The sequence below is a fragment of the Cibotium barometz genome, chromosome 10 (assembly GCF_041138505.1).
Source record: "Cibotium barometz isolate CiBa-2024 chromosome 10, ASM4113850v1, whole genome shotgun sequence".
Lineage (NCBI taxonomy): Eukaryota > Viridiplantae > Streptophyta > Polypodiopsida > Cyatheales > Cibotiaceae > Cibotium > Cibotium barometz.
In genome coordinates, this window is record NC_141055.1 from 50,351,006 (window position 1) to 50,377,646 (window position 26,641).

At 40.7% G+C, this 26,641-nt stretch overlaps 2 protein-coding genes and 1 long non-coding RNA gene across 3 annotated transcripts; 1 reads left to right on the forward strand and 2 right to left on the reverse strand.

Annotated features, from left to right (window-relative positions):
- Positions 1 to 4,635: 4,635 nt before the first annotated feature.
- On the forward strand, positions 4,636 to 6,417 carry LOC147635019 (uncharacterized). Its single transcript, XM_086804271.1, has 3 exons — positions 4,636 to 4,856; positions 4,979 to 5,020; positions 6,102 to 6,417. Exons 1-3 carry the CDS (start codon positions 4,795 to 4,797, stop codon positions 6,250 to 6,252), a joined length of 255 nt encoding a protein of 84 aa, XP_086660397.1. The 5' UTR covers positions 4,636 to 4,794; the 3' UTR covers positions 6,253 to 6,417.
- Positions 5,523 to 5,881, reverse strand: LOC147635020 (uncharacterized). The gene is made up of 2 exons (XR_015266826.1): positions 5,813 to 5,881; positions 5,523 to 5,720 (listed from the first exon to the last, which is right to left on the reverse strand). It is a non-coding gene; the product is annotated as an uncharacterized LOC147635020 (long non-coding RNA).
- Positions 6,418 to 15,431: 9,014 nt separating the features above from the next.
- On the reverse strand, positions 15,432 to 19,481 carry LOC147635021 (uncharacterized). The gene is made up of 3 exons (XM_086803340.1): positions 19,372 to 19,481; positions 19,085 to 19,237; positions 15,432 to 15,546 (listed from the first exon to the last, which is right to left on the reverse strand). The coding sequence occupies exons 1-3, from the start codon at positions 19,479 to 19,481 to the stop codon at positions 15,432 to 15,434; spliced, it is 378 nt and encodes a 125-aa protein (XP_086659466.1).
- Between the last annotated feature and the right edge of the window lie 7,160 nt (positions 19,482 to 26,641).

The following is a 26,641-nucleotide window of genomic DNA, read 5'->3' on the forward strand; positions in this document are numbered from 1 at the left end:
ATTACATTGACTAGTCCACAAGCTCCCTTCTCCCCTGCATCTTTTCAGACATTAGGGAAACAAACCAAATATATCTTATATTAATAATTCCATTTAAAAAAATTAGATGCGTGAAATAATATAAAGCAGGATACCATCAATGGCAACCTCTTCAGAGTTATTTTCTATGTTTTATAGGGACACTTTGAATGTGACAAGTACATCTATGACTTAGATTATTTAATCATATTTGCATGAAATATAAGAATAAGGATAGATTTAGAACCTTAAGAAGGGTTTAAATCCAATAATAATTTTAATTTACTATTTTAAAGCCAAAGCTAATTAAAGCCCATAAATGCTATATATAAGGTTTAAATCTAAGAATAATTTTAACTTACTATCTCCACTATGTTAAATGTGTACCGTCATAAAGCTAGAGTTAATTGAAGCCCATAAATGCTATATGTAAGGTTTCTATTCATTGCTACTTAACTGAAGCCCATAAATGTTGTATGTAAGGTTTCTATTTATTGCTACTTAGATGTTTTGAGGAGTACACTAAGGAGTTAAATGAAGCCCATAAAGCTAGAGTTAACTGAAGCCCATAAATGCTAGATGTAAGGTTTTTATTCATTACTACTTAGATATACTAAGGAGATTCTCTTTCTTTCATGATTTAAAAAAAATTGCTAGAAGGGACTCATTTCAGAGCACTCATTTGCTAGATTGGACTTCTTTTGGTGATGCTAGCAATATCATCTTTAAAAGGACATTAAATCGTAATGGTACATGGTTGTGAGACCAATAATTATACTTGGATTCCATTCAACCACATGTGATGTTTTGTGTGGAGTTCAACATATCTTTTACATAGAGACTTATATCAATGTTGGTTTGTTTTGTGACTATGGCATATGTGTGAGTTCCTATTTGTTAATTTCTCCATTTACTCTAGATAATAATAATAACTCCGTCACCATGTTGAATCCTATCTTCTCATGGGATTAAGTATGTCCTTATTTTGGATGGGGGTAGGTGAGTGGTGATGGTTGGAGTAAATGACATTTGTGAAGAGGAGGAACATTTGCAACCCATATACCTTTATCACAGTTACCACCTTTATCAGAGTCTCCACCCAGGTGAGTGGTGGTGGTTGGAGTAAATGACATTTATGTGAGGAGGAACATTTGTAACCCACATACCTTTATCATAGTTTCCACCCACATACCTTTATCACAGTTACCACGTTTATCAGAGTCTCCACCCAGGTGAGTGGTGGTGGTTGGAGTAAATGACATTTATGTGAGGAGGAACATTTGTAACCCACATACCTTTATCATAGTTTCCACCCACATACCTTTATCACAGCCTGCACCCATGGCTTTTGCTCAACCACCTCTCTCTCTCTCTCTCTCTCCTCACACACACACACACACACACACACACACACACACACACACACACACACATGTATGCACCCCATCATCATCATCACCATGATTTGCATATCCATATATACGTTTATTTATATATCTTAATACATCTTACATAAATTCAAATCTACATAATACACTCTATCTACATGAATATATGTATACATAATAGACTATACATATATGTATAATGGATATACATATGTATGTAGATAGTTATGTGTATATCTCTCTTTTACCACACACACACACACGCACGCACACACACACATTACACACATGTATGTATGTATGTATGTATGTGTGTGTGTGTGTGTGTGTGTGTGTGTGTAATACACACACACACAAGTGTGCATGTGCATGTACGCACACACACACACACCCCCCCTATCATTATCATCATCATCATCATCATCATCATTATCATGATCTATTTATACATATCCAAATATATGTTTATTTATGTATCTTGATACATATATTATATAAATTCAAATATACATAAAACAAATAGATGATGATGATGATGATGATAATGATGATGTGTGTGTGTCTGTGTGTCACACATACAGACACTTGTGTCAAAACACACACACACACACACACACACACACACACACATAAACAATGTAGGTATTTATGTGTTTATCTCTCTTTTACTACACAGACACACACACACACACACACACACACACACACACACACACACACACACACACACACACACACAGAGACTCAAATTGGGTGCAAAGCTTGTTAAAGGCATGGATATGAAGAACAATACATGGAATAAGGAGGTTGATTATCAACTGCATGTCGAATTCTAAAGTTGGAAAGTTTGAAATCGACAATCTTATCATTGAAGGTCTTGTCCAATAGTCCAATAGCTGTTAAGATATCGAGCTCAACTAGTGCTAATGAACATTGATAAACCGCCTAGGTGATAGCTTCCACACTTATGCCATTAGGCATGGTTGGTGAGATTATGATTGATATACCACCCGGATGACACGTTGTGTGACAAAAATATGGCATAATTATAGAGCTAGCTCATATAGTCGGGTTCACACTATGGACTGAACATTGTATGTTATAGCAGGAGAGTACTTTCCCTTATAGTATGTACTCTTATCTCTTTATGTTAATGGTTGTGTATAGTAGGAGAGTACTTTCCCTTATAGTATGTATTCTTATCTCTTTATGATAATGGTTGTAAAGAAGATAGAAGAAAATTTAGTCTCTCTCTTGTGTCTTGCTCTCTCTCTTGTGTGTGTGTGTGTGTGTGTGTGTGTGTGCTTGCTTGCAAGTAACTCAAGCTCTCCCTCTCCCTCACATTCTCTTTAATAGTATGTTTGGGGGCTTTGTGTCTAGGTGCATCACCTCCTCCCTCCACTCATCATGTAGAAAGGCTAGGTCTTGAGCAATGCTTACCACAATCTTGTACCTCTCCTCACAGCACTGAGTTGGGCTCAAAGTTGTAAGAGGAGGAAATAGCTTGCACTTTGAATTTGAATTTTCCACTTAGAAGTTAACGCACTGTGGACTTTAGAGGTAAAATAGTTCAGTTTTTTGTGCTTAGTATTTGTGCAATCTAGCGGATTCCATGGAACTTGTGATATAATGGTGGGCCCCCTTATTGCGTTAAACTTCATGAATTTCACTAGTTTTAGGATAAAAATTTGATGGGAATTTTTAAATCATACATGCCAATTCGACGGGACTAGTATTCTATAAGACTTCATGGGCTGATGGGCATCCCAATCTTCATAAATGGTACCGAAACTAATTTGCCTTTCCCGACGTGCGAGGCCTATAATCTTGACATTTTTGTAGTCCTTCTAGAAAGACTTCACATTGATATTGTATATATGATGTTAAAAATCCTTAAGGTCAAGATGTGTAATTTTCTCTAATTTAGGTCTTAGGGCATAAGTTTTACTGGTATAGGTGGAAGCCCTTTACTTAAGTGCTTGAAGGTTTTTTTAAGCAATGAGATAAAGTAAAGGTAATGTTTGAAATCCAACGGTCCTTAAAATGAAAGTACAACTGAAACTGCATGAATTGAAAACATTAAATATTCTATTTAGAAACGACCTCCCTTTTACTAGGACAAGGCTGAATTTCCAATGTAGTTTTTTTAAATTTACACATTAGAAGTTTTAAAAATGGTGTTTTTCTAACATTGCTTCACTTATAAACAATGCATGTTATAAAAAATGACTATACATATATATATTTTATCGCTAGGACCTCCCAAAATCTAGCAAATATTAAAGCTTTCATTTTAATCTTATGAAAATAACAATTTCAAATATATTTTTTACATTAAAAAAATTCAAACTATAAAATGTAGGATTTATTTAAAACTCTCGACTCATGCAAGATTGTTATTTCTAAGTAGCAATGGATTAAAAATTCTCAGCTCATGTAAAATTGTTATTTCTCATCTTGTGAAAATATATTGTGGCTATTCTTGTGTCAACCATGTAAAAGGAAGGCAACTCTTGAAGGTAATAAGTTTCGTTTACAAAAATAAGAATTGAAAAAATTAAAGAAAAACTTAGTCAACAAATATTAAATTAATTGCCTTCTTGTAGTAGAGGAGAAATAAAGAGAAGATGAGAAAAAGAGTGTGAGGTGCAAGTCTAGGCTAATGGTGGCTGCTTCAAAGGGCGATAAATTTGTTGACATTAAATTGCCCATAATCCCCATAGTAGTCAGGGTTAATTTTTTATGACACATGTGAACACAATTAAGCTTAATGTTTGATGGGCTGTCATGCCCATTTTTTTGGGCATTTGGGTCGTCAAGAAACATTGGTAGAACTTGAAGGTTCCCATCATAAATTACACAAGGAATTGTCAAGAAAAACTTGCAAAAAGTAAAATGAAAGTTGTATGCCTCGAGAAGCAACCTTGAACTCTACAAATTTAATTCACATTGTTTACCTTTGGAGATTACAAGGTAAGGCATGGAAATCTATCTTGTCCATGTGGATACACCAAATGCTTTATGCCAGCTTTTTCTTGGAGGCCACATGGGACATGGGACATGATATTGAATATATTGAAGTAGGACAAGGACATGCCACTCATAATTGAGGTGTGGGGTGGGGCAGATGTCAAGATAGTACCAGGTGTCAAGGTAGTACCAGGGGTAGGTGAGATGCCCTTTTAATATTTGACAACAAATAGCAATGGGAATCTTCTAGAAATAAGTGGGGGGGGCTTCTCTATATTTTATATAATGGCCTTCAAAACATTAGGGTTGTGTATAGAATTGTTGGGGCTTCTCTAATTTGCTTTCCTGGTTTTCATAGTGAGGTTCTTTTGTCGAAGATTCAATTCACCCACAGTTCCACGCACAGAACAGAGCAACCATGTCTTCCTGCGGTGGCGGATGCAGCTGCGGCTCCGACTGCAGTTGCGGGAGTGGATGCAAGTATGTAAGCAGACACCATTTTAACATATCGTCCCCTCTAAACTAGTCGCTAGTGCTTGGTGCAAGTATGTTTGAAATTTGCCTGCTGACTAGCTGCTTGGTGTGCGTGGTGGTGGGCGCAGGTGTGGCAAGAAGGTGTTCGATGAGACTGCCCTCGATGCCCCGTAAGTAACTTGCTTTGACCTAACTGTGTGGGATTTGGTATCTCTGCCCTTGAAGGCCTTCCTAAGCGCGAGGGTTCCCAAGGGAAATTCAGCGTGCCATAGAGTAATTAGTACGATTGTACCAGAATCTATTTGAAGCCTCAAACCAAGCATTGAGGGCAGGATGGGTTGAGTTTTAGGTTAATTAGTCTGCCTGCAGACTCTTATGGAGAACTTTGGTTTTCTCTCTTTCATGTATGCTTATCTGGCCATCGTGTATGTATGCTATGTACATGCGTACATACAAAGCATGTATTCATGTATGTCACACACGCCATGATATATAACTTTTCCATGTATGCTGGTATCGTGTATGTATGCGCTTAGGTGTGTGTGATAAGAATACATATGCTATGGCTTAGATCTCGTACCTACATACATACATATCTATCTGAAAAAAATAACGTTTATTTCCCAAGCTACACACATCCTCCTTATTCAGGCATGCATTTATTGATATCTCAACTTTTCCATGTATGGTGGTATCGTGTATGTATGCACTTAAGTGTGTGCGCTAAGCGTACATATGCTATGGCTTAGGTCTTACATACATGTGCACCTTCTTATCTGTATGTATGCACTTAGGCGTGTGCGGTAAGCGTACATATGCTATGGCTTAGATATCTTACATACATGTGCACCTTCTTATCTGGATGCGTACCTACATATGTACGAAAAAAATAACTTACTTGCATCCAATTTTGTGATTTATTCATTCACTCTCTAATTGTCATGTCTTATCTGGATGCGTACCTACATATGTACGAAAAAAATAACTTACTTGCATCCTCCCTGTATACATATATGCGTGTATATGTCATGTCTTTACGTAGATCATGGTATCTTAGCATGTATTCAAATAGCTCTCTTATTGTCGTGTTTTAACGTAGGATCTATTCGTTCATTCTCTTATTGTCATTAACGTAGATTATGGTATCTTAGCATGTGTTAAATATACTGACACAACAGAACCATGTCTTACGATTTATGGTCGAAACTTGAGTGTTCTAATAATGCAGCAATTGGACCTTCTTTGGAGCAGGAAGGAGGTGACTGTGGCTGGTAATGCGTGCAAGTGCGGATCCAACTGCCAATGTGCGGATCCCTGCCCCTGTGAGGCCGAGGCCGAGGCCACCAGCCAAAATACCTGCAAGTGTGGTGCTAACTGCAACTGCAACCCTTGCAAATGCTGAGGGGTCTTATATCCATGATAGAATGTATGTAGAAGAGGTTAGAATGTAGATGTGAAGGTGCCCGCGGGTTTTGATGGCATGGCCGTCTGCCCGCCCCCACCTGGCGCCCATCATCTCATGTAATCACTTGTCTTTTAAGTTGAATAAAAAAAACATGTTCTGTTAGCAGTGGTTGAGACTCCGTGTTTTGGTGTCTGGGTCTTATTTCCTTTTGAGCAAGGTAAACCTTGATAGTACTGCTGTGATGGTTAATTAGGAATTCAGGAAGATCAACGCGTGAAATATGACCCACACGATAGCCTAGTGATGTGGCAGGACATTTACTGTGACTGAACCAGTCTGCTATTGAGTCTTTTGGGTGCTGCGTAGCAGAACTATGGAGTCGAGGTGTATTTTTGGGGGGTAGGTCAGATTTTTTATTTTGTGAAGTTTTCAAAGGTTTTCAAGGGTAGAAGGGTAAATTTGGATAAGTTTATTAAAGGGGGAGGAGAAGGCTAAACAGGTTTCTTTTAGCTTTCAAGCTGTTTTAGTTTCCATCGTGTGAATGTGTGCTGCAACGCTCTGAAGAAATATCCGAACAGCCTTAGGAGCAGGTGAGGCGAAAACCCAACCGAGGAGAGCCCTTGACAGTAGACCATCAATCCTCAATTAATAGTAAATTGATATTGCTTACCTTCTTTAATAGAAGTGTGAGAGAGTCATCTCTCTGTGCCATCTATCATCAACAAAGTAGTGGATACGGTGCTGTCAAGCTATGAGAGAACGATTGTGATGAATTGTCACTTGGGTGCTCGTCACTACCGAATAATTTGACTAGAAACGACACTTCTAATCGTTGTGTGGAGAATCTTGTTGCTCGACGAAAACCTGATAAGTGGCAAGCTAATGTTATGCTTGCGGCGAGTACTGCCTTGTCCAGAACTTGTCTTGAAATTTGGCCAGTTACCATCAGAACTTGTCTTGTAATTCTTGAAATTTGGCCGGTTACCATTGGTCTTGATCCTTGTAAATAAGAAAAGGAATGAGCTCCATCGGAATTTGGCTAATTGCCATTGGTCCCTCTGATGAATGCAAGCAATTGATCAATGCCCCCTCTAGCAAATAATCGATCAATGCTCACCTCTGCGTAGTTAGGATATTTGATGGGGTGTGTGCTTCTCTGAGTCTTCCTATTATTTTTGAAGTATTAATCATCACAAATATTTATCGTACCCTTTTTCCATTCTCCTTTATATTTTTAAATTATTAATCATTAAAATATATATAGGACCATCTATGTATTCAATATCGTATGTACACTTAGTTTATCAATCGTAGTAATAGTTGGTTAATTAAGGAGCATGGGATGACATAAGGTGGTGATTACGAAAATTACGACCAACACGGAGGTGAAATGGGTTGATCTAGAAATACTATGAGGCCCCTTTGTTGGTTTGTTGAGTTACATTTAGCACTCTTTTCGTGGTGTGTCTTGAGCTTATTTTAGCCCTCATTTTATTTAAAATTTGTCGTGCCCATGCGTAAGGTTGTATTAGTCATATATATGTTGTTAATTGTGTGTTGATGTGTCCAGCTAGGACGAAGGTTCCCATGAAGTTAGACCATGATGAACACACAAGGATTACCCTTCCATGGATTCCTTCATATGCAACCAATATTCCTGCATATGCAACCATGGTGTATTTAGGAACACCATGGGAGAGGACATAGGAGAAGGCATGCCTAGTAAACTTAGGCATGAAACTAGCTACCTTACGAGCCTTGGAATTAATCAATCCATCATTTGAAAATCGGGGGTTTGTCTAGTGTGCTTGTAAGAGTACTAAATCCATGCCGTCTGCAAAACGTTGTCTTTGCGGGTTAATGTCTTTCTCTGGAGGCTCCTACATCTCAAGTTCCCCAACCACCAGAGATAGACTCCAGAATCACTAGCTAGGCCCGAACCTCATCGATGTGTTCGTTCTGCAACACCCATAGGGCGGACCCGTTCCACATCTTTTGGGCATGCCCAATAGCTCAAGCTTATGGAGAGGAACAAGGAAGTGGCTGGACAACAGGGGCACACAGCATCAGTTTACATGGAAGCATGCTTTGCTTGGGGATGTCACTTTTCTTAATCTGACATTAGCAAGCATCTGGCCTTGCGTGAGATACAAAGTCCTGCAACAACTCTGGTTGGCCCGAAATCAACTCGTTGTCAGACGTTGCCCTCAAATGTAACGCCTTGAATGGAAAGAAAAAGCGTTCGTATAGGCAGAACTAAAAGTACGCATTGGTCCTTGTAGCTCTGAACTACTAGATTTTGCTAAGTGGCTATTGATCAGTCCCTAGCCCGTTGATCACAGGTGACAAATCATCTCTCATAATAAAGTTATCCTTTCTCAAAAAAAAAAAATCCAAGCCTTTAAAGCCCACACTATTGCGACACTGCACTTAGAGCCCATCTCATGCAGCTTTTACAACGCCTATAGTGTGAGTCCCACGATAAATAAAAATCAACATTGGGTATTTTGCTAGGAAGTTCGTTGCCCTCCATGCTCTACAAATACCTTCGATTTCCTTGATTGTATGGGCTTTTTGGCCAATTTCAAGTCCAGGCCGTCTCGAGATTTGTAGGTGAAGGTTTACAAGTTTGCAACAAGTTCTTATTGTGGTTGGTAAACATTTGTGAAAGGTTTATTGTGATTGTTGATTGGAAGAAATAAACATTTGTGAAAGGTTTATTGTGATTGTTGATTGGAAGAAACTTGGCGGGCCTATTTTCTAGCGTGGCGAGAGATGTTATCTAAATTCTATTTTCCTAAATTCTTGTCATGGTGAAGAGTTACCATGGGGACTCGACTGGGCTCTTGGCCAAAGAAAACTAGAAATTTTGCTAGTTGGAGCTCCCAGTAGGAATCAAAGCATTGACCTATATAGGCCTACGACCATGTGATTATCTTTTTTTAACTCAATTTTTGTTGGAATAATATACCTTTAGAATCTTCCATTTTTTCTCCAGCCTGCACATGCATGCAATTCATGCCTCTCTCTCTCTCTCAGATCAATCAAAAAGTCTCTCTTTCCTTCTCTCTCTTTGAATATGAATCCAAAGAGAGCTATGTCTAGAACAAGGCTTCTTGTAATAGTACCAAGATCTTTCAATCACCTTATTATAAGTGATCTTTCTTTTGCCATTGCTTTCCTTGTTAATAGAAGTTTGGAGAAAGAGCCATCTCTGTGGGCCATCTATCATCAACACGAAGTAGTAGGTATGGTTTTCTCAAACCATGAGAAGGTTTGTGATGAATAAATAGCGACAAAATGTCACTTGGGTTCTTGTCACAACCAAATGAATTGACTAGGAATGTCATTGCTAATCATTGCGTGGTGAACCTGTGCAAAACCTGATAGTGGAATTGGAATGCTTTGTCCCAATCCTTAGCTAGCTAAGGTTATTCTTGCGACGAGTACTTTCAACACCCTTGGCATGTGGAGAACTTGTCTTGAAATTTGGCCAATTGCCATTGGTCTAGATCATTGTGAGAAAAGGGAGCAGCTCCATCGGTAATTGCCGTGTCCCTTTTTGGAGTCTTCTTAATATATTCTTTAATTATTAATCATCACAATAACTTTAGTACCCTTTTTTGAGTTTTCTTTATATTTTTTATTATTAATCATTACAATATATATTTATAGGATCGTCTATGTTGTATTTAGTAGTGTATTTACACGACTATGTAAGCAAGGGGTGATATGCTTATCACATAGCTTTGATTTGTAAATCGTAGTGAAAAAGTTGGTTAATTATTAAGGACCATGGGACGACATAAGGTGGTGATTACCAAGATTGAGATCACGACCAACACGCAATTGGATCAGAGCTCTCTTTATTGGTTTGTTGAGTTACATTTAGCTCTCTTAGGTGGTTTCTTGAGCTTATTTTTAGCCTCTTTTTATTTAAATCGTCCTTTCAAAGGGTACTATTCTATCTATTAAGGATAGGTTTTTCTCTCCACGTCGTGGAGAAAGGAGAAGGGATAATTTTTGAAAAGGAGAAAGGAGCAGAGAAGACACCATTTGGGGTTTCTTTCCCACATGCTTAGATGCATTGGGGCTCACAATTAATTGTCACTATCAATCAAGTCATTTGCTCATTGAATGAGTTTCTTACATGTATATAATAATACATTAAAAAGAAAATTTCCCACCCCTCCACGTACACATATATATCTTCCAATATTATATTATGTGCATATGTAAGAGAGAGAATATACATACCTATACATACATAGATAAATACATACACACACATATGTATTATGTATGTATGTATCTATAGGTATGTAAGCATGTATATATAAATAGATATCTATATATAATACATTAGAAAGAAATCCCCCCTCCTCTACACACACATATCTTCTAATATTATATTATGTGCATGTGTAAGAGAGAGAATATACATACCTATGCACACACACACACACACACACACACACACACACACACACATCATGTATGTATCTATAGGTATGTAAGCATGTATATATAAATATATCTATACACACACACGCACACAAACACACACTTGCATGCATGGACACACGTGCACACACATAGAGATTTGCACACTTACACGCATACACACATGCAAGCTTGCACATACACATACATGCATATACATGCACACAAGCACATAAATATACACACATATATACACTCACATACACAAGTACATGCATGTACACCTATATATATAGACGTAAAAGCATACACAATTGCACGTGGTACATGCACACACACACACACATGTGCGTGCACGTGCACACATAGACACAAAAATGTACACACATATATTCACATGCTCACACACACGTACATGTACACACTCGCACATGGATACACATAAATACAAACATACACACCACGTACACACACAACATTCACACGCTAGCACATACGCACAATCAAAACACTTGCATGAAGTCGACATTACACAATCACACATACGTATGTATGTGCACACATAATCACACACATATGCATGCAAGTGTGTGCGTGTGTGTGTGTGTGTGTGCATGTATGTGTGTGTGTGTGTGAGAGAGAGAGAGAGAGAGAGAGAGAGAGAGAGAGAGAGAGAGAGAGAGAGAGAGAGTTTCTATGCATGTGTCAGGGAGTGCGAGAAGAGAGAGTGCATGTGCATGTGTATGCATGAGAAAGAGAGGTGTGTGCGTTTGTGTGTGTGTGTGTGTGAGAGAGAGAGAGAGAGAGAGAGAGAGAGAGAGAGGTATATAGCATGTGTGTGTGCATGCATGTGAGAAGCGAGAGGATGTTTGTGTGTGCGTGTGTGGGAGATTATGTCTTTGTGAGAGAGAGAGACACACACACATGCACACACATGAACGTACACACACACACACACACACAAACACTCAAGCTTGCACACACATATGCACGCACATAAGCACATACATATACACACAGACATGCATATGCACACACATAAGCACATACATATACACACATGCACACACTCACATACACAAGTACATGTGTACACACATGGACGTGCACACCCACACACCCACACATGCATACACATTTGCACATGTACATGCACACACACATATGTACATGCACATGCACACACATAGACAAAAAGATGCACACATAGACAAAAAGATGCACACATGGACACATTCACATGCTCATACACACGTACATGCAAACACACTTGCACCGTCATACACACATAAACACAAACATACACATGTACACACACTCACACCATACACACAGACGTGCACATACACACACTAGCACATGCACACAATCAAGACATTTGCATAACGCATGCAGGCATGAAGACAACATTACACAATCACATACACGTATGTATGTACGCACATAGTCACACAGATGAGCGTGCAAGTGTGTGTGTGTGTGTATGTGGGGAGAGAGAGCTGTTCTGATCCTTGTTCCCAGAATTATCTGATTGAGAGAGCCTACTGACCATCTTGATACTAGTTTCGAAGAAACTGGCTAGTGCTTCTATGCATTATATTTATAGTAACTCCATTTTAGCCAAGAGCTCACCATTCTTTTTTAGTAGACAGTCGAGATCTTCTTGCTGTCTAGTAAGTGCCTTTTTATACTTTTCAAGTTCTTCTTTTAGCTGCATATTATCCTGGGCAACTGATTTATTATCTATTATGGCTTGGTTGTAGTAGTGGGTCACCTGTCTCAGTTCTTCTGATTGTTCAGCCAATTTCGCTTTAAGCTTTGTCACTTCTTCCGTGTTGCTTTGGAATTTTCCTTTTGCCTTGACTGCTGGCAGTCTGGGTGGAGATTCATCTCTGCTCCAAGAAAATCCCTTTGTTATTTCTGCTACGTGCTGTAGAGTGAGATGATTCTTCTTCTTTTTAGAATTTTCCTCTTCCTCTGAGTCCTCTGATTGTCAGAGTAGTTCTTCAATCTGTTTGTATTGTTGTTTTGAAGATCGGTTGTTGTAGAGGAATTCTTCTTCTTCATTGCCATCGGGTGCTTCCCAGTGGTGGGTTATTATTATTTCCACCATGCTTGCACTGAGGGTGTCCACCACAGTGCTTCCTTGCTGGTATTCCTTTTGTTTCCAATGTCCACCAGTGCTTCCCTATTGATGCTCGATTTGCTTCCATTTTTGCTTTTCAAAACCAGGAAATTGAGGTTTAGTTCTGAAAGTGTTGATTCTGACAGTTTTCACTAGTTCTTCTCCAAAGTCGGAGGAGGATTCTTCCTCTGTAGATGACGGTGGAGGACTTGGTTCTTCTTTTGACGCCTGAGAAGTCCCTGAGGATGTCCACGGAGATATCTCCAGCAAGTTCTGAATCTGTTCGAATTAATTCATACTCTTGATTTTCATGCGAGGAGAGCCTTTACTTTCCTTTTACTTGCCTTAGGGCAATCTTTGGCATAGTGGCCTTTCTTGCCACCCACAGAGAAAGCATGCATCCCCTGTATTTATTGCTTTCTTTCTGAAGACTCTTTTGAATGATTTTCTTTTGAAAAACCTTTTGTGTCCTTTGGAGGCTTTTTGTTTTGCCGCCTTATCTAACTTCTTACAAGAGAAACTTTCCGTTCCAAACTTGCATCCATAGTTTCTAGATTCCTTCCAGGTATCACAAAGCTTAACTTGAAGGTTTGCTCTTTCATTATAACTCTTCATCATTTTTGATGCCCTTTTATCTCTGCACATTTGTTGGAGAGTGAGAAGGATGTGCCTCCAAATGTCATGTTCTGAAGCTGCTCAAGACCTTTGTTACCTGCTTCATCTTCTGTGGTTTGAAGATCTTTAACAATTTTTCTGATAACTCCTTTGGATAAGAGTTTATGTAAAAGTGCTTAGCATAGAGATAATTCCATAGCTACCCTTGGTAGATCAAGTGTTGAATATTATCCCAATATTTGTTGATTCTTGTTAGATCATAGCACTTCATTCTCCAGAACTGATTTTTATAATGTTCCTTCTCATCAACTGCTTCTCCAAAAAATTGCTTGAGTAGAAGCTTCTCAAGGGAGGCTATCTCTTTGCCCATCTCTATGGTTTGTGTTTCTATAGGAAGCATGTACCACCATATTCTCAAATTTCCTTCAAAGAAGGTGAGTAGGGTGAGCATCGCCTAATTTGGATCTTTCTTATCGATGGAGGTTTTTCTGAAGAAGTATGTAGTCATTCTGTCAAGGACTGCTATGGCTTGTTGCTTTGTAAGGCCATCTAGGTTGATTGATTGCAGTTCTCCTTTGTTTAGTAGCTTTGTTGATGGCTCTCCTTTATCAAAGGGGACTACTTCCATATTGACCTTTCCATTGTTGCTCCTGAGACGAGTTTGGCTTTTGCAAGCCGTATGTTGTAGTCGAAGACCCTTTCAAAGTCATCGACTTTCTCTTCCCAACTGAATGTGAAGGATCTTCCTTCTCCCATATCTTCATCATCTATTACCCATGCAACTGGGGAAATAGGTTGGTCATTCCGAATGTAGGGAGGTCTTCTTGTGATATTTTTTATATCTTCTTCAGGGAGCTTTCTACCATTTGTGCCTTCATGAGAGATGCATTCTCTCCATCCAATATCGGCTTCTGAGAAATTGATGGCAGAAGGGGCTTCTTGCAACATGAATGTTGCGGGTTTTGTGTCTGCTTCCACACATTTTGGGGCTTCTTCATCATCCAAATCTGCAGACAATTCTTCAACTATTTCAAAGTCGAGCTCTAGATTCAAACCTGATATTATGGCCTCATCGGTCTTTAGGGATTCGTTGCTCCCCCTGGCAAGCTTCATCTTTTGAAACATATCCATAACATTCTCCCATTTTTCTTCTGTAGCTCTGATGCTAGCCTTTTGTTGCCGAATGTCATCTTCTCTGTAAGGCTGTATTGCCGCCACCATTTCTACAGTGAGCAAGGATTTGTGGGTTGGCGTGAAGATGGCTTGTATTTTTGCTGAGGATATTTTTCTTTAGGGATCCTTTTTAACCTTGCCAAGTTTTTTGCAAGTGAATTCTTCACTTCGATGTGGTTGAACAGCATCCTTGACTCGATTTGGCTGAGTCTTTCATTTGCTTGCATGATAGCTTGCCTGTTCTGTATTGCCCTTTCATTTATTTGCAGAAAGAGCCTTGGAGTGCCAGTTTGAAATAGCGAGACCTGTGTTTACTACTTGATCAGCTGGTTGGTCTCATGGTGCATATACTCGTAGGTATCCTTGCTTCATACCTTCTTGGTCAGTGACTATGATGACATCTGGGCTAGGGAAAAGATTTTTGGTGTCACCTTGTTGTGTCTACTAGCAGGTGTACTCATCATAGATACTCTGCCTTTTTCTCTAACCACCACGCATCCACAAGCTGTGTAAAGCTCTGTATCTCCATTGGTGATGGTTTGGGAGTGATCACAAAGATCAAGCCTCATTGTTCCTAGTTTTTGGGACAAATCTTCAAGCCGCCTCAGCTTTTCTTCTTTTGACCTTGGTCTGACATTTGTAGATACACAAAGAGACTTGCTGGTTGAAGCTTCAGGGACTTCTTCTCTGATCTGCAACCTAATTGGATAAGGGAGTTCTTTGGGTATCTTCTCTATGTCGAAGGTCCATTCCTTTGGAATCTTCAAATCTGACCACCTTGTGACCACGTGGATAATACTGCTAGATCTTTCGTCTAGCTTCATGAGAACACTGTCATGCTTTGATCTGCATCTTGACGGGTGTTCATGTATCCAATCTTCTTTTTCTCCTTCTCTGCTATATGCTTTAGCAGAGGCATTCTAGAATTTACATATCTGTTACACATTCTCCACTACACAGACACAATTTCTATGAAATTCATGAAGTCTTCTGTGTCAAGGTCACCATGATTATAAGGGCTTTAAGATAGTAGGGACCTCTGAGGGATAGAAGATAGTCAGGACATAGATTGTAGAGAATGAGGGTCCTTCAGAGAGGGGAGTGTCCCAAGCAACAATTATACACTTCTGCATGTCTTTGACTCTTGTGTCTATAAGAGAAACTAGAAGCCTAACGGGCATACCCTTTTTATATAGTGGAATGTAAAGAGACTGTGGGGAGAGGGAGAGCTTCAAACCCTAGCAAGCAAACACACACACACAAGAGAGAGAAAGACACAAGATTGAGATGGATAGATGAATTTTCTTCTATCTTCTTCTCTACTCAACAACCATAACATAAAGATAAGAGTACACTATATGGGTTTGTATACTCAACTACTACAACATACAAGGGTTGGTCCATAATGTGAACCCAACTAAATGAGCTGGCGTTATAACTATGCTAGTCTCTAGTAATCCAAAATGGCTGTCACACAGTCTGCTATCCCACTGGCCGCATATCACCCATAATCTCACCAACCATGCCAGTGATGTAGATGCAAAAGCTATCACTCAGGTGGGTCATCAATGTCCGCCCGTAGCACTAGTTGAGCTCGATATCTCAACACTCCCCCTCGAGCTCAACTCCACACATTGCACTTCAAGTAAGCTCCTAAACCTTTGGAGCTTCTTTGTGCCCAATGCCTTCGTGATGAAAGATGTCAACCACTTGATCCTCTGTTTCTGACTTACACCAGATCTACATCTCCTACTAGAACGTTCTCCCTCACAAAGTGATAATGCACCTCAATGTGCTTCGTTCTAGCATGATATACTGGGTTACTAGCCAACTGTATGCTGCTCATGTTGTCACAATATATGACAACTACCCTATCCATGGGCTCTCCCATGTCACCAAGTAGCTTCTGAAACCAAGCTACCTCACAAGTTGCCATAGCAGCATCCCTATACTCTGTCTCTGTACTCGACAAGGCAACTGTTGGCTGCTTCTTACTGCTCCAATTCACAGCAACACTCCCAAATGAGAACATAAAACCACTGGTAGATCTCCTGTCTACACTACTACCATACCCCAATTAGCATCTGTGTACCCATGCAACTGTATCTCTGTACCTGCCTCATAGAAAAGTCCATAATCAACTGTGGACTTTATGTACCTGAGGATCCGTCTAGCTACATCCAAGTGTGGCTTCCTAGGGGCCTGCATAAACTGACTCACAAGTCCAACAACATAGCTTAAGTCTGGCCTTGTAATGGTCATGTAAATCAAACCACCCACTATGCGCCTGTATGTAGTGGGATCCTCCAAAAGCTCACCTGTATTTGCGAAAGCTTTGTGTTATGCTCCAATGGCACTGAAATAGGCTTACAGCCTATCATACCATACTTGGATAACATGTCCAAGCCATACTACCTCTACAATAGCAAAATGCCATGAGGTGATCTCACCACCCCTATGCCCAAGAAATACCGCAACTCACCCAACTCCTTCATCTCAAACTTTTGCTTCAAAAGGATCCTGACATCATGTATGTCTACATCACTATCACCAATGATAATCAAGTCATCCACATAGATGACTAATAGCATGATCCCTCTATCTGTCTTTTTCACATATAGTGAAAAATCTACATTAGTCATCCACATAGATGACTATTAGCATGATCCCTCTATCTGTCTTTTTCAGATATAGAGTGAAAAATCTACATTGGATATCTGAAATCCAATGGTAACAAGATACTCCTCGATCTTGTTTGACCATGCTCTGGGTGCCTGCTTCAAGCCATACAAGGCTTTGCGTAACTTGCACACAAAATCTGGATGTGCATCACTCTCATAACTTGATGGCTGCATCATGTACACTTCTTCTTCCAAATCACCATGCAAGAAAGCATTCTTTACATCCATTTTATGTAAAGACCAACTCTTTGTTGCAGCCATAGCAACACGACAGCTCTCACAGTTGCCATTCTTGCAATCGGGCTGAATGTCTCCTCATAGTCTATGCCGCCATAAGTCTATGCATAGCCCTTGGCAACCAATCTTGCCTTGTACCTGCTCACTGAACCATTAGCATTGTGCTTGACTTTATACACCCACTTACATCCAATTGCCTTCTTTTCCTTATGCAAAGGCACTAATTCCCATGTTGCATTTGCATCCAATGTTGCCATCTCCTTATCCATGGCATCTTCCCATTTCTTATTTCCAATTGCCTGCTCAAAGCAAGTGGGCTCAACCTCCTCTATTTCTTTTACCATGTAAGCATAATGATGGGTTGTATATCCATCATATCTCAACCTGTCAACAAGGTATCTAACCCTCGTAGACCTGCGTACACTTGGATCACTGCCAGGTGTCCTCAAAATAGCCCTGGTTCTCCTTACACCAGGAGTAACCACAGACGGAATGCCAAGCTCCTCATCAAGGTTCTGCTTAGAGCCACTAGAGTCACCATCCACATATGAGTGATCTGCTGACAGATCAGGCACAAAAGGTTGATCTACCTTTTCCTTCCCTTTCCGTGATACATGTGTACCTACATCATTCCTCAACCTGCCTGACCATGGGCTAACATTGGATCCACTACTAGAGGACTCCCCAGGTCCACTCAGCACCTATGATTGCTACTCTACATGTGGTGCTACATCAACACTTCTTACATCTACATCTTTTGTTGCCTTCACTACTGGTGCATACCAGCTACTCATCTCATTGAAGACAACATCTCTGCTTACTCGCATCTCACGAGTGGTAGGGTTATAGCATCTATAACCTTTTTGCTCCATAACATAACCAAATGAAGATGCATTTCTTTGCCTTTGGATCCAACTTTGTTCTCACTTTATCAGGAACATGTACATATGCATTACACCCAAACACTTTCAAGTGAGACATATCCGGTGTCTTATGCCTGTAAACTTCTGTTTAGGAGTCATACCATGAACAGCCTGCAAATGAGTGTCCTGTTCATAATGTACACAGCAGTTGCTACTACTTCTGCCCAAAAGTAATGTGGCATATTCTTTTCAGCCACCATCAAGGCACGTGCCACTTCTGCAATGTGCCTATTTTTCCTTTCTACAACACCATTTTGTTGCGGAGTGTACCTGCACATAAACTGCCTCTTGATTCCTTGCTTTCTCAGTAAATCACTGAACTCATCGGAGAAATATACTCCCCCACCATCTGATCTTAGGAATTTTATTTGCATGCCTTTTTCCTTCTTGATCAAGGCTTTAAATATCTAAAAGTGAGCAAACACCTCACTTTTCTCCTTCATGAAATAAACCCACACTTTCCTGGTGTGGTCATCAATGAATGTAACATAGTACCTGCAACCTGTAATTGTTGCAGTCTTGGTCGGTCCCCATACATCTGAATGTATGACATCCAATGGCCTTGCACTGACATGCTTTTCATGTGGGAAAGCATGTTTGGCCTGCTTACCAAGTTAGCATGCTTCACATACCTTATGTATATGTTGGTCATATAGGAGCCCAGAAGGTCGGAATAGTTCTTGAAAAACTCCTTTTCAGAGAAGTTGAGCTTCTCTTGGATGTCGGCAGGAAGTACAGCCCCAAGCTGCCACCTTAGACGTTGTATCTTTTGGGTTCGGTTGTACCTAATCACGGTTTAAGCACCAGTTAATAATGTATTTAACAAGAAGACAACACCTGCAAAGTGATGGTGAAGAACTTGGCAGGCCACTCCGTTGGTTATTGCTTAATAATTTTGAAGATGGAGACGAGGACATACACATAAGTCAAGAGGCATCGCTTGTTACGAACCAAACTAAGGTGGTGGATTAATGCTCCAAAATAGTCACGGTTTTGTGTCGTCTCAATGTCTAGACCTTCTTGTTGCATTTTCCTGCACTTGAAAGTCAACCTTAAACTTTGGCAAACTTGCAACAATATTTTGGGCCTGCATAGACTTCAGTCGTTGTATATTCACATGACCAATGTGCTTGTGCCATACGTCAATATCTGCAATGACACCTGTTCCATGTGCAAACTGTTGAAATTTGAGCAAAATGATGAGCTAGGGTGGATCATACACTAGAATCAACATGATTAACAAAGTGATTAAGAAATGATTAAGATGTAATTAGTGAATAATTAGCAGATAGATTAATGTAGGCATGGATACTCAAAAACCAGCAAATTCTCATTAGGGCTATGCCTCAATTTATAGTGTTTACATCAAGCATCAAATCCCCTTGATTTCTCCATGATTCACTCCCTGAATATCTCCACCTCTTGCCTGATTCTCTCCACCTCTTCTCTTTTCCCTGAATATCTCCCAGAATAACTCCACACTCCTAAATTCCCTCATGCTACCCATTATTCTCTCCCAGTAGATTCTTCTCACCTTTTCACAGGTTCTTTCACAATTACATCTCCTCTTTTACAGCCTCTATCCAAGAGCTTGTTCCCACACACACCCTATTCACTTGTATATTTCAACACCTCCCCTCAAGTGAATACTCCTAGTACACCTAGACCCTATACCAAGTTTGCCTCCCCTTACTTGGTAGTCCGCGACCAGTGTCTACTCCTCCCCTCAAGTTATTTCAGCACAACTGGACCCTGTATCAAGTTTCTCTCTTACTTGACAGTCCGCGACCAGTGCCTCAAGTCCCTAAACTCCATAGTCCTTGACACTCTCTCTCTCAATGTGTCCAAGGCTACTATAAGTGCCCGCGACCTTGACTAAAGTGCTCACACATACATCTACCACGTGGCCTACATCATCGGTGGCTCAGAGGTGGTTTTACTTTATTGGGGCAGGTTACATTGGGTTGTGGGTTCTCTCTCTCTCTCTCTCTCAGAGATTTTCACATGGCTCCTCACTCTTTGGAGCCTCACATCTTCTCTTGTCTTCAGTCTTCTTGTCGTGGCAGCATCTCTCCACGCGTCCGTCTCTTCTTTCAGTCTTCTTGGGGCAGCTTCTCTTCTCGTGGCAGCTTCTCTTCTTGTGTCCATGTCTTCCTTCAGGTCTTCTTCTCGGTGTGGATCCTCTTCTTGGAAAGAGATATTCTTCTGCTTCCATGGCTGGGGCCATGAGCTCGTCCGTCAGGTCATTTTGCTCCATGATGTGAGCAACATGTTTCAATGTTTTGCTGACAGTTCCTTTGGGCTTTTTATGTTTATTTTGTATCATTATGCAATGCAAACCCAAATTTATGCGGGAGGTCTTACCTCTTGCCTTAATCTGGACAAGGGCAGTGTCTGTTCCCATTTTTACACTGATAAAATGTGCCCAATACATAATGCGTATAGCATTCATTCTCATGCACATTCCAAATGCAATTCTGGCTGTGAATAATCTTGAATTTGAGTGAGATTTACAGGCATTAACCAAGGGTTAAATGCAAAATGATGATTTTCACAAATTTATCAGCACAATTTTCCCAGAAATTACATTAAATTAAGGGTAACCAATTTGTACGGGATGGTTGGAGTATCAAACCAACTCCGATTTGAAATCTGAAGTTATAGGGATCTGTATCAGATACCTAATGGTTAATTTGAACCCTCAATTGTACCAAAGTACAGTGATTAGCACTGATTAATCACTGATTAGCAAATTAATGCTCTGGTTTGTGTGTAGAAAACAGAGTATGCGGGGAGCTCAGATCTGGTGCCTTCCACTTCAAATGAGCTCAAATGCTTTCAAAGGCATCAATAGCAATGAGTCTAGTAGAGGATTAAGCCAAGAAACACAAGATTTGACCAAATAATGAAAGCTTAATCTCTGTTTTACCAAAGTCACCTGCAGATTTGATGAAGAGCTTGGATCTCACTGTAGACTTGATGAAATTGATTTCTGTCTTCACCAGCTTGTAGAGCATGCTTGATTACCCCTTGGGCTAAAAGGAATTGAAGCAATTTGATTGGAGCAAGTAGCAATGTCCAATTCACTCAGAAAAATAGGCGCCAGCGATTTTCGTGATTCCTCCTTCGTTTCTACGCGGTTTGATGCGCCGCCTTGCTGAGCATGTAGCCAAGGATGTTGGCTAGCTTAAGCTAGAAGCTTGTGACCTAATTTGTTTTGTGCTAAGTGCTAGAGACCCTCCACTGGCTGGGGGTGAAGGGGAAGAGTGAAAACTCACTAAAAACTGATTTTTTTTGCTAATTACCTACTAATCCTGATTAATTCACTAATGGGCTCATAAATCTGGTTGATTCTAGGCATGGCTCTGATACCATGTTGAAATTTGAGCAAAATGATGAGCTAGGGTGGATCATACACTAGAATCAACATGATTAACAAAGTGATTAAGAAATGATTAAGACGTAATTAGTGAATAATTAGCAGATAGATTAATGTAGGCATGGATACTCAAAAACCAGCAAATTTTCATTAGGGCTATGCCTCAATTTATAGTGTTTACATCAAGCATCAAATCCCCTTGATTTCTCCATGATTCACTCCCTGAATATCTCCACCTCTTGCCTGATTCTCTCCACCTCTTCTCTTTTCCCTGAATATCTCCCAGAATAACTCCACACTCCTAAATTCCCTCATGCTACCCATTATTCTCTCCCAGTAGATTCTTCTCACCTTTTCACAGGTTCTTTCACAATTACATCTCCTCTTTTACAGCCTCTATCCAAGAGCTTGTTCCCACACACACCCTATTCACTTGTATATTTCAACACAAACATGGTTGCCTTTATCTCAAACTAAACATCCTGGCATTTCTGTTACCCTTTACAACCAAGCGACACTTATTTTTGAAGTCTTCCACAAAACATCCTTGAGGATTAAACCTCACTTGTAGACCCTTACATATGGTTGCTCCATATGGGGGAGTGCCATCGCATCTTGCACAAGCCCCACGCTGAGCTGGACTGGGTGCTTTCACCCCTCGATATCCAAGATAACTCCAGTGTGCTAATTTTCATCATCATAATTTTTGGTGAAGTATAAAGCATTGTACAAATTTGGCCCCCAAGGCTCCAGGGTGGGCAAGCGGCCCAATCCAAGCTGCTCTAACTTTTGAACCACTGTTGGGTCGGCTGCTGCAACAACTCTATAGCATAGACTAGTGTAGTAAAGGAGCTTTGTGCTCAACTTTACAGTGATTCTTCATCAGACAATGAACAATGTGTTCATTGTCTTGCTTCATCAATGCTTCACCGAGGTGGGAGAGCTGGGTGGGGTGCTTTGCATACTCCTCGAAGTGGCCGCTGGTGGTAGGTCTCTTCCTCCTTAGAGAAGTGTGGTGGAGCACTTCTAGGGATGAGTTAGAAGCTTCTGACATATTGCTGGCTAGCTGTGAGGCTAAGAGCTTGGGGAAAACATTTGCAATAGTTTGGCTAGGAGGCTGAGAGTGAAAAGTGAGGAAATGGAAGGAGGGGGCCCATATTTATAACCCTGTGAGGAAGACATGGCCATGGCAAGTTTAGGGAACGTGCGTGCGATTGTAAGCGTATGGGCGTGCAAAGTCATACTCCGTGTGAACGACTATGGAACTGGAGTGAACGGCCATGCAAACTTGAGAAAAAGGCCACGGGCTCCCGAAAACTCGTTGGAACAGTCGAGGGCTTTGAATAGAGATTTGGCCATGGCAATGGGCGGGAGAAGGAATGGCCGTTCCAAACTGGGAACGTCCGTGGTGGCAATCCATAATCTGAGAAGGGAACGACCGTGTGAAACTTGGAACGGATGGGGGCTTTATGTTTGACGAAGGAACGACCATGGCACTTAGAATCTGAGAAAGGAACGGCCATGGGAAGTTTTTTTTTTGTGCACCTTGTAATAAGTTTTGTACATAGAGGCTATGCCGCCAGCACCCCATTGCAGATTTTATACTAACTGCGTGCCTAGTTCGCCAAAGAAAGGAATCTATTCCCATTAGATAATGGTGAAGTAAGGGGTGGCACTTATTAAAAAGATTCCAATGAGGGTGGCAAGGAAGTGGCTGGGCCCTGAGGGGGTTAATGGGAGTTTTGTGGTCCTGTCAAGCCTCTGAATGATTGGCAGAGGAATTGTTAATGTTGAAGGTATATCTGTAAGAAGGTGTGCCAGCGATAGCATGGGGATGGGTGTGTCACGGAGTGAGTTTAAAAAATTGGCACGAGGATTCGCTCACCCCAAGAGGAGAAGGAATGGACGTGTGAGTTTATTGGCTAAGTGGAACGAACATGGCAAGTTGCAAAAGGGAACTCAAACAGGCGCTCGCTCCAAGATGGACCTGTACTCCGAACCGAGATGGATGTATCAAAAGATTTATATTCCTTGCCAAGACCACGCAAGGTAATATCCACCAAATCATCATCAGGCATGGGGGCATTTATTGTTGCCAATGCATCTGCAAACTTCTTTATTTCTTGCACATAATCATGGATGCTCCTTTTATTCCTTTTCACATTATGTATCTGCTGTCGCAATTGAGACTTGTGTCTGTATCAAACATTTTCACCAAAGTATTCCATGCATCTTTGGGATTCTCAGCATCCTGTATGTGTATGAGCATAGCATCAGAAATACATATAGACAGATAATGCAGCACTTTGAATGCTCTTTCTGACCATTGCTTGTGAGCTATAACCTGCTGTCTGCTGTGTAGGTTGTCGGGGTAGTTCAAGCTCTGGCTCAGCACCTGTAATGAGATTCCAAAAACCTTTTCCCTTCAGAAAACTTTTGATCCTGTACTTCCATGCTTGAAGTTCTTCCTATCCAGCTTTTCACCAACAATCTGTACTGGATTATCCGACATGTTTGCTCAATGCATACACCTTCCGCACACTTCAAATCTGTAAATGAGCCTTCCTCAACCCAACTATACTCCAATGAGTGTTCCAGATACTCCACTGTAGCCAACAATCTTCAAATTTGATATAGAAAATCAACCTGTATGCATCCAAAATGAACCGGCTCACGCAGTCCGAGATACCCTACTTTGATGCGCTTTCCACGACTCCAAATCACAATGTAGTGGTGCAATCAAGTATGGAAAACTTGCATTGACACCTAAACAACCTCAATGTAGAGTATCAACACCATCTGACATGTGTACATACCAATTTTTGAAAACCCCTTTCTCTGTTTTGGGAAAAACCAGAAAAACCAGAAAAACCAGTAGTAAAATGGCTCTAATTTCTTCAATATTTATCCAAATTGAGCAACCAAGCATTCAATAGCTTAGCAATGATGTCCACTAACTCCATGTAAGAGGAATTTGTCCAATTGTTTAAGACCAAAGATTAATTGCTCAATTAAAATCACCCTGTTTCTCTGCAACCAGTGGATAGGCTTTTTAATCAGCTCATTCCCAGCTCAATCAGGCATAATTGGTCAAACCAATCATGTAGCCCTCTTCTCAAATGTGTATAGCAACCAATTGCTAAAACAATTTTGAAATATGTCAAGCACAAAAGTTGTAATCGACCTCCTCGCATCAAAATGATCAATTTTCTGCCCTGTTTCTCTGTTGGAGCTACGCTGCCTGCTGTAGGGTGGATTTGGAGAGATTATAGTGTTAATTGATGATGATATTGAGTGCCTAACACACCAAGGCAAGTGTGTAACCCATCAATGCTTTGATTTTTGCCAAAAACATGCTCCAAATGCATCAAATCTTGACTCCTTTTTCTCTGTTTTGTGAGAGCTCAAAAACTAGAATTTTTCACACATTCAAATGCATCCAAATTGCTCCAAAATTAGTTTAAGGCTTGCATAGGAGTTGCCAACACATCCCTCCTTGTCAAATACATTTGTCTTTTGCCAGATTTACATGTATTTCCACCATACATCAGTGTTTCCAAGCTTTAAGGGAAAGCTTCCAAAAACCAAAAATTTGCTTTGCTTTGAGTTGCTCTAAATTGCTTTGTTTTTGCCTGAATCACCTGCAATCCGCTCAAGGATGTTTAGAAGACCTTACCCGTTGGGCCAAGCTCTCAGATCTGATAGTAATCAGTGTACTCCAAGCTTCACAGCATCAATGGCAAGCTTCACAGCTTCTCTTCACAGCTTCTTCTCCCTCTTCACTCACTCACTCATAAACCCTAATAGACAGCACAAGGCTCTGATACCATGTTGAAAGAATGGTAGAGGGGGAGGAGACACACACACAGGAGCAAACCCTAATGTATATTGCAAACCCTAACCATAGAGGGAAGCCATCTCCCTTCTCACACAATGCATAAAGCCATAATCCATAATACACACAACACACTATGAGTTGTGTCCACACACCTAACCCTAGCTAATGTCCACACACTATTAACTAGCTGGACACGCGGTCATTTATGTCTCACACATGTTCCTACCTAACATGCCAGCACATAGCATAGCTGGCTCACACTGACATCGAGCTTGAATCTCAACAGTTTTATGTCTCACACATGTTCCTACCTAACATGCCAGCACATAGCATAGCTGGCTCACACTGACATCGAGCTTGAATCTCAACACTTTTATGTCAAGAATGTTGGGGAAGCATTTTGACTATCTTGTGGAATGAGGTCGTGGGGGGTCCTAAGTGGAAGATGTTGCAATAGCTGACGGAGAGTCAAAGAAGGATGTCTCGCGTGGCAAGATTGGCCAAGGTCATGACTAGCCTCGGTTCGGTTAAAATGGTGAGCTTTCAATACGATGGATGAGGGACCAAGGATGCGGCCGATGAGTGAAGCGCTAGGTCACTTGCGAAGGAACCTAGAGGGTGCTGACCATACGATGCTCGGGCTCTGGGTTGCCTAGGATACCCATGCGTGCGTTGAGGAAGAAAATGAGTTGGAGTTATTTTCTGAACACGGGCATGGATCTGGTTGATTGGCCTTACTGGTCTTCAATGGATGAGTTCATGGCTCTTTACATGGATCTTGTTGGTTGATCTAGCTGATCTTCAACAGAGAGTCCATATGGATTTTTATATTCCTAGGTACTATGGGCTAGGAACTATTGAAAAGGCCCCTGAGTGAGCAGATGGTGAGCGTTCTGGTTGCCAATGATGCCATAGGTACGCTGAGGAAGGAATGAATGGAATACTTGATTATATTCCTGTGGTACTATGGGC

Excerpts from the sequence above, each read along its gene's own strand:
- LOC147635021 (XM_086803340.1), bottom strand. The coding sequence starts at position 19,481 with ATGCAACAAGAAGGTCTAGACATTGAGACGACACAAAACCGTGACTAT. Across the intron at positions 19,238-19,371 it reads CGATGCCTCTTGACTTATGT|GTACAACCGAACCCAAAAGA; the intron begins GTATGTCCTCGT and ends AACCGTGATTAG. Across the intron at positions 15,547-19,084 it reads ATGACCAACATATACATAAG|ATATGTAAATTCTAGAATGC; the intron begins GTATGTGAAGCA and ends AATGTGTAACAG.
- LOC147635019 (XM_086804271.1), top strand. The coding sequence starts at position 4,795 with ATGTCTTCCTGCGGTGGCGGATGCAGCTGCGGCTCCGACTGCAGTTGC. Across the intron at positions 4,857-4,978 it reads AGTTGCGGGAGTGGATGCAA|GTGTGGCAAGAAGGTGTTCG; the intron begins GTATGTAAGCAG and ends TGGTGGGCGCAG. Across the intron at positions 5,021-6,101 it reads GAGACTGCCCTCGATGCCCC|GAAGGAGGTGACTGTGGCTG; the intron begins GTAAGTAACTTG and ends TCTTTGGAGCAG.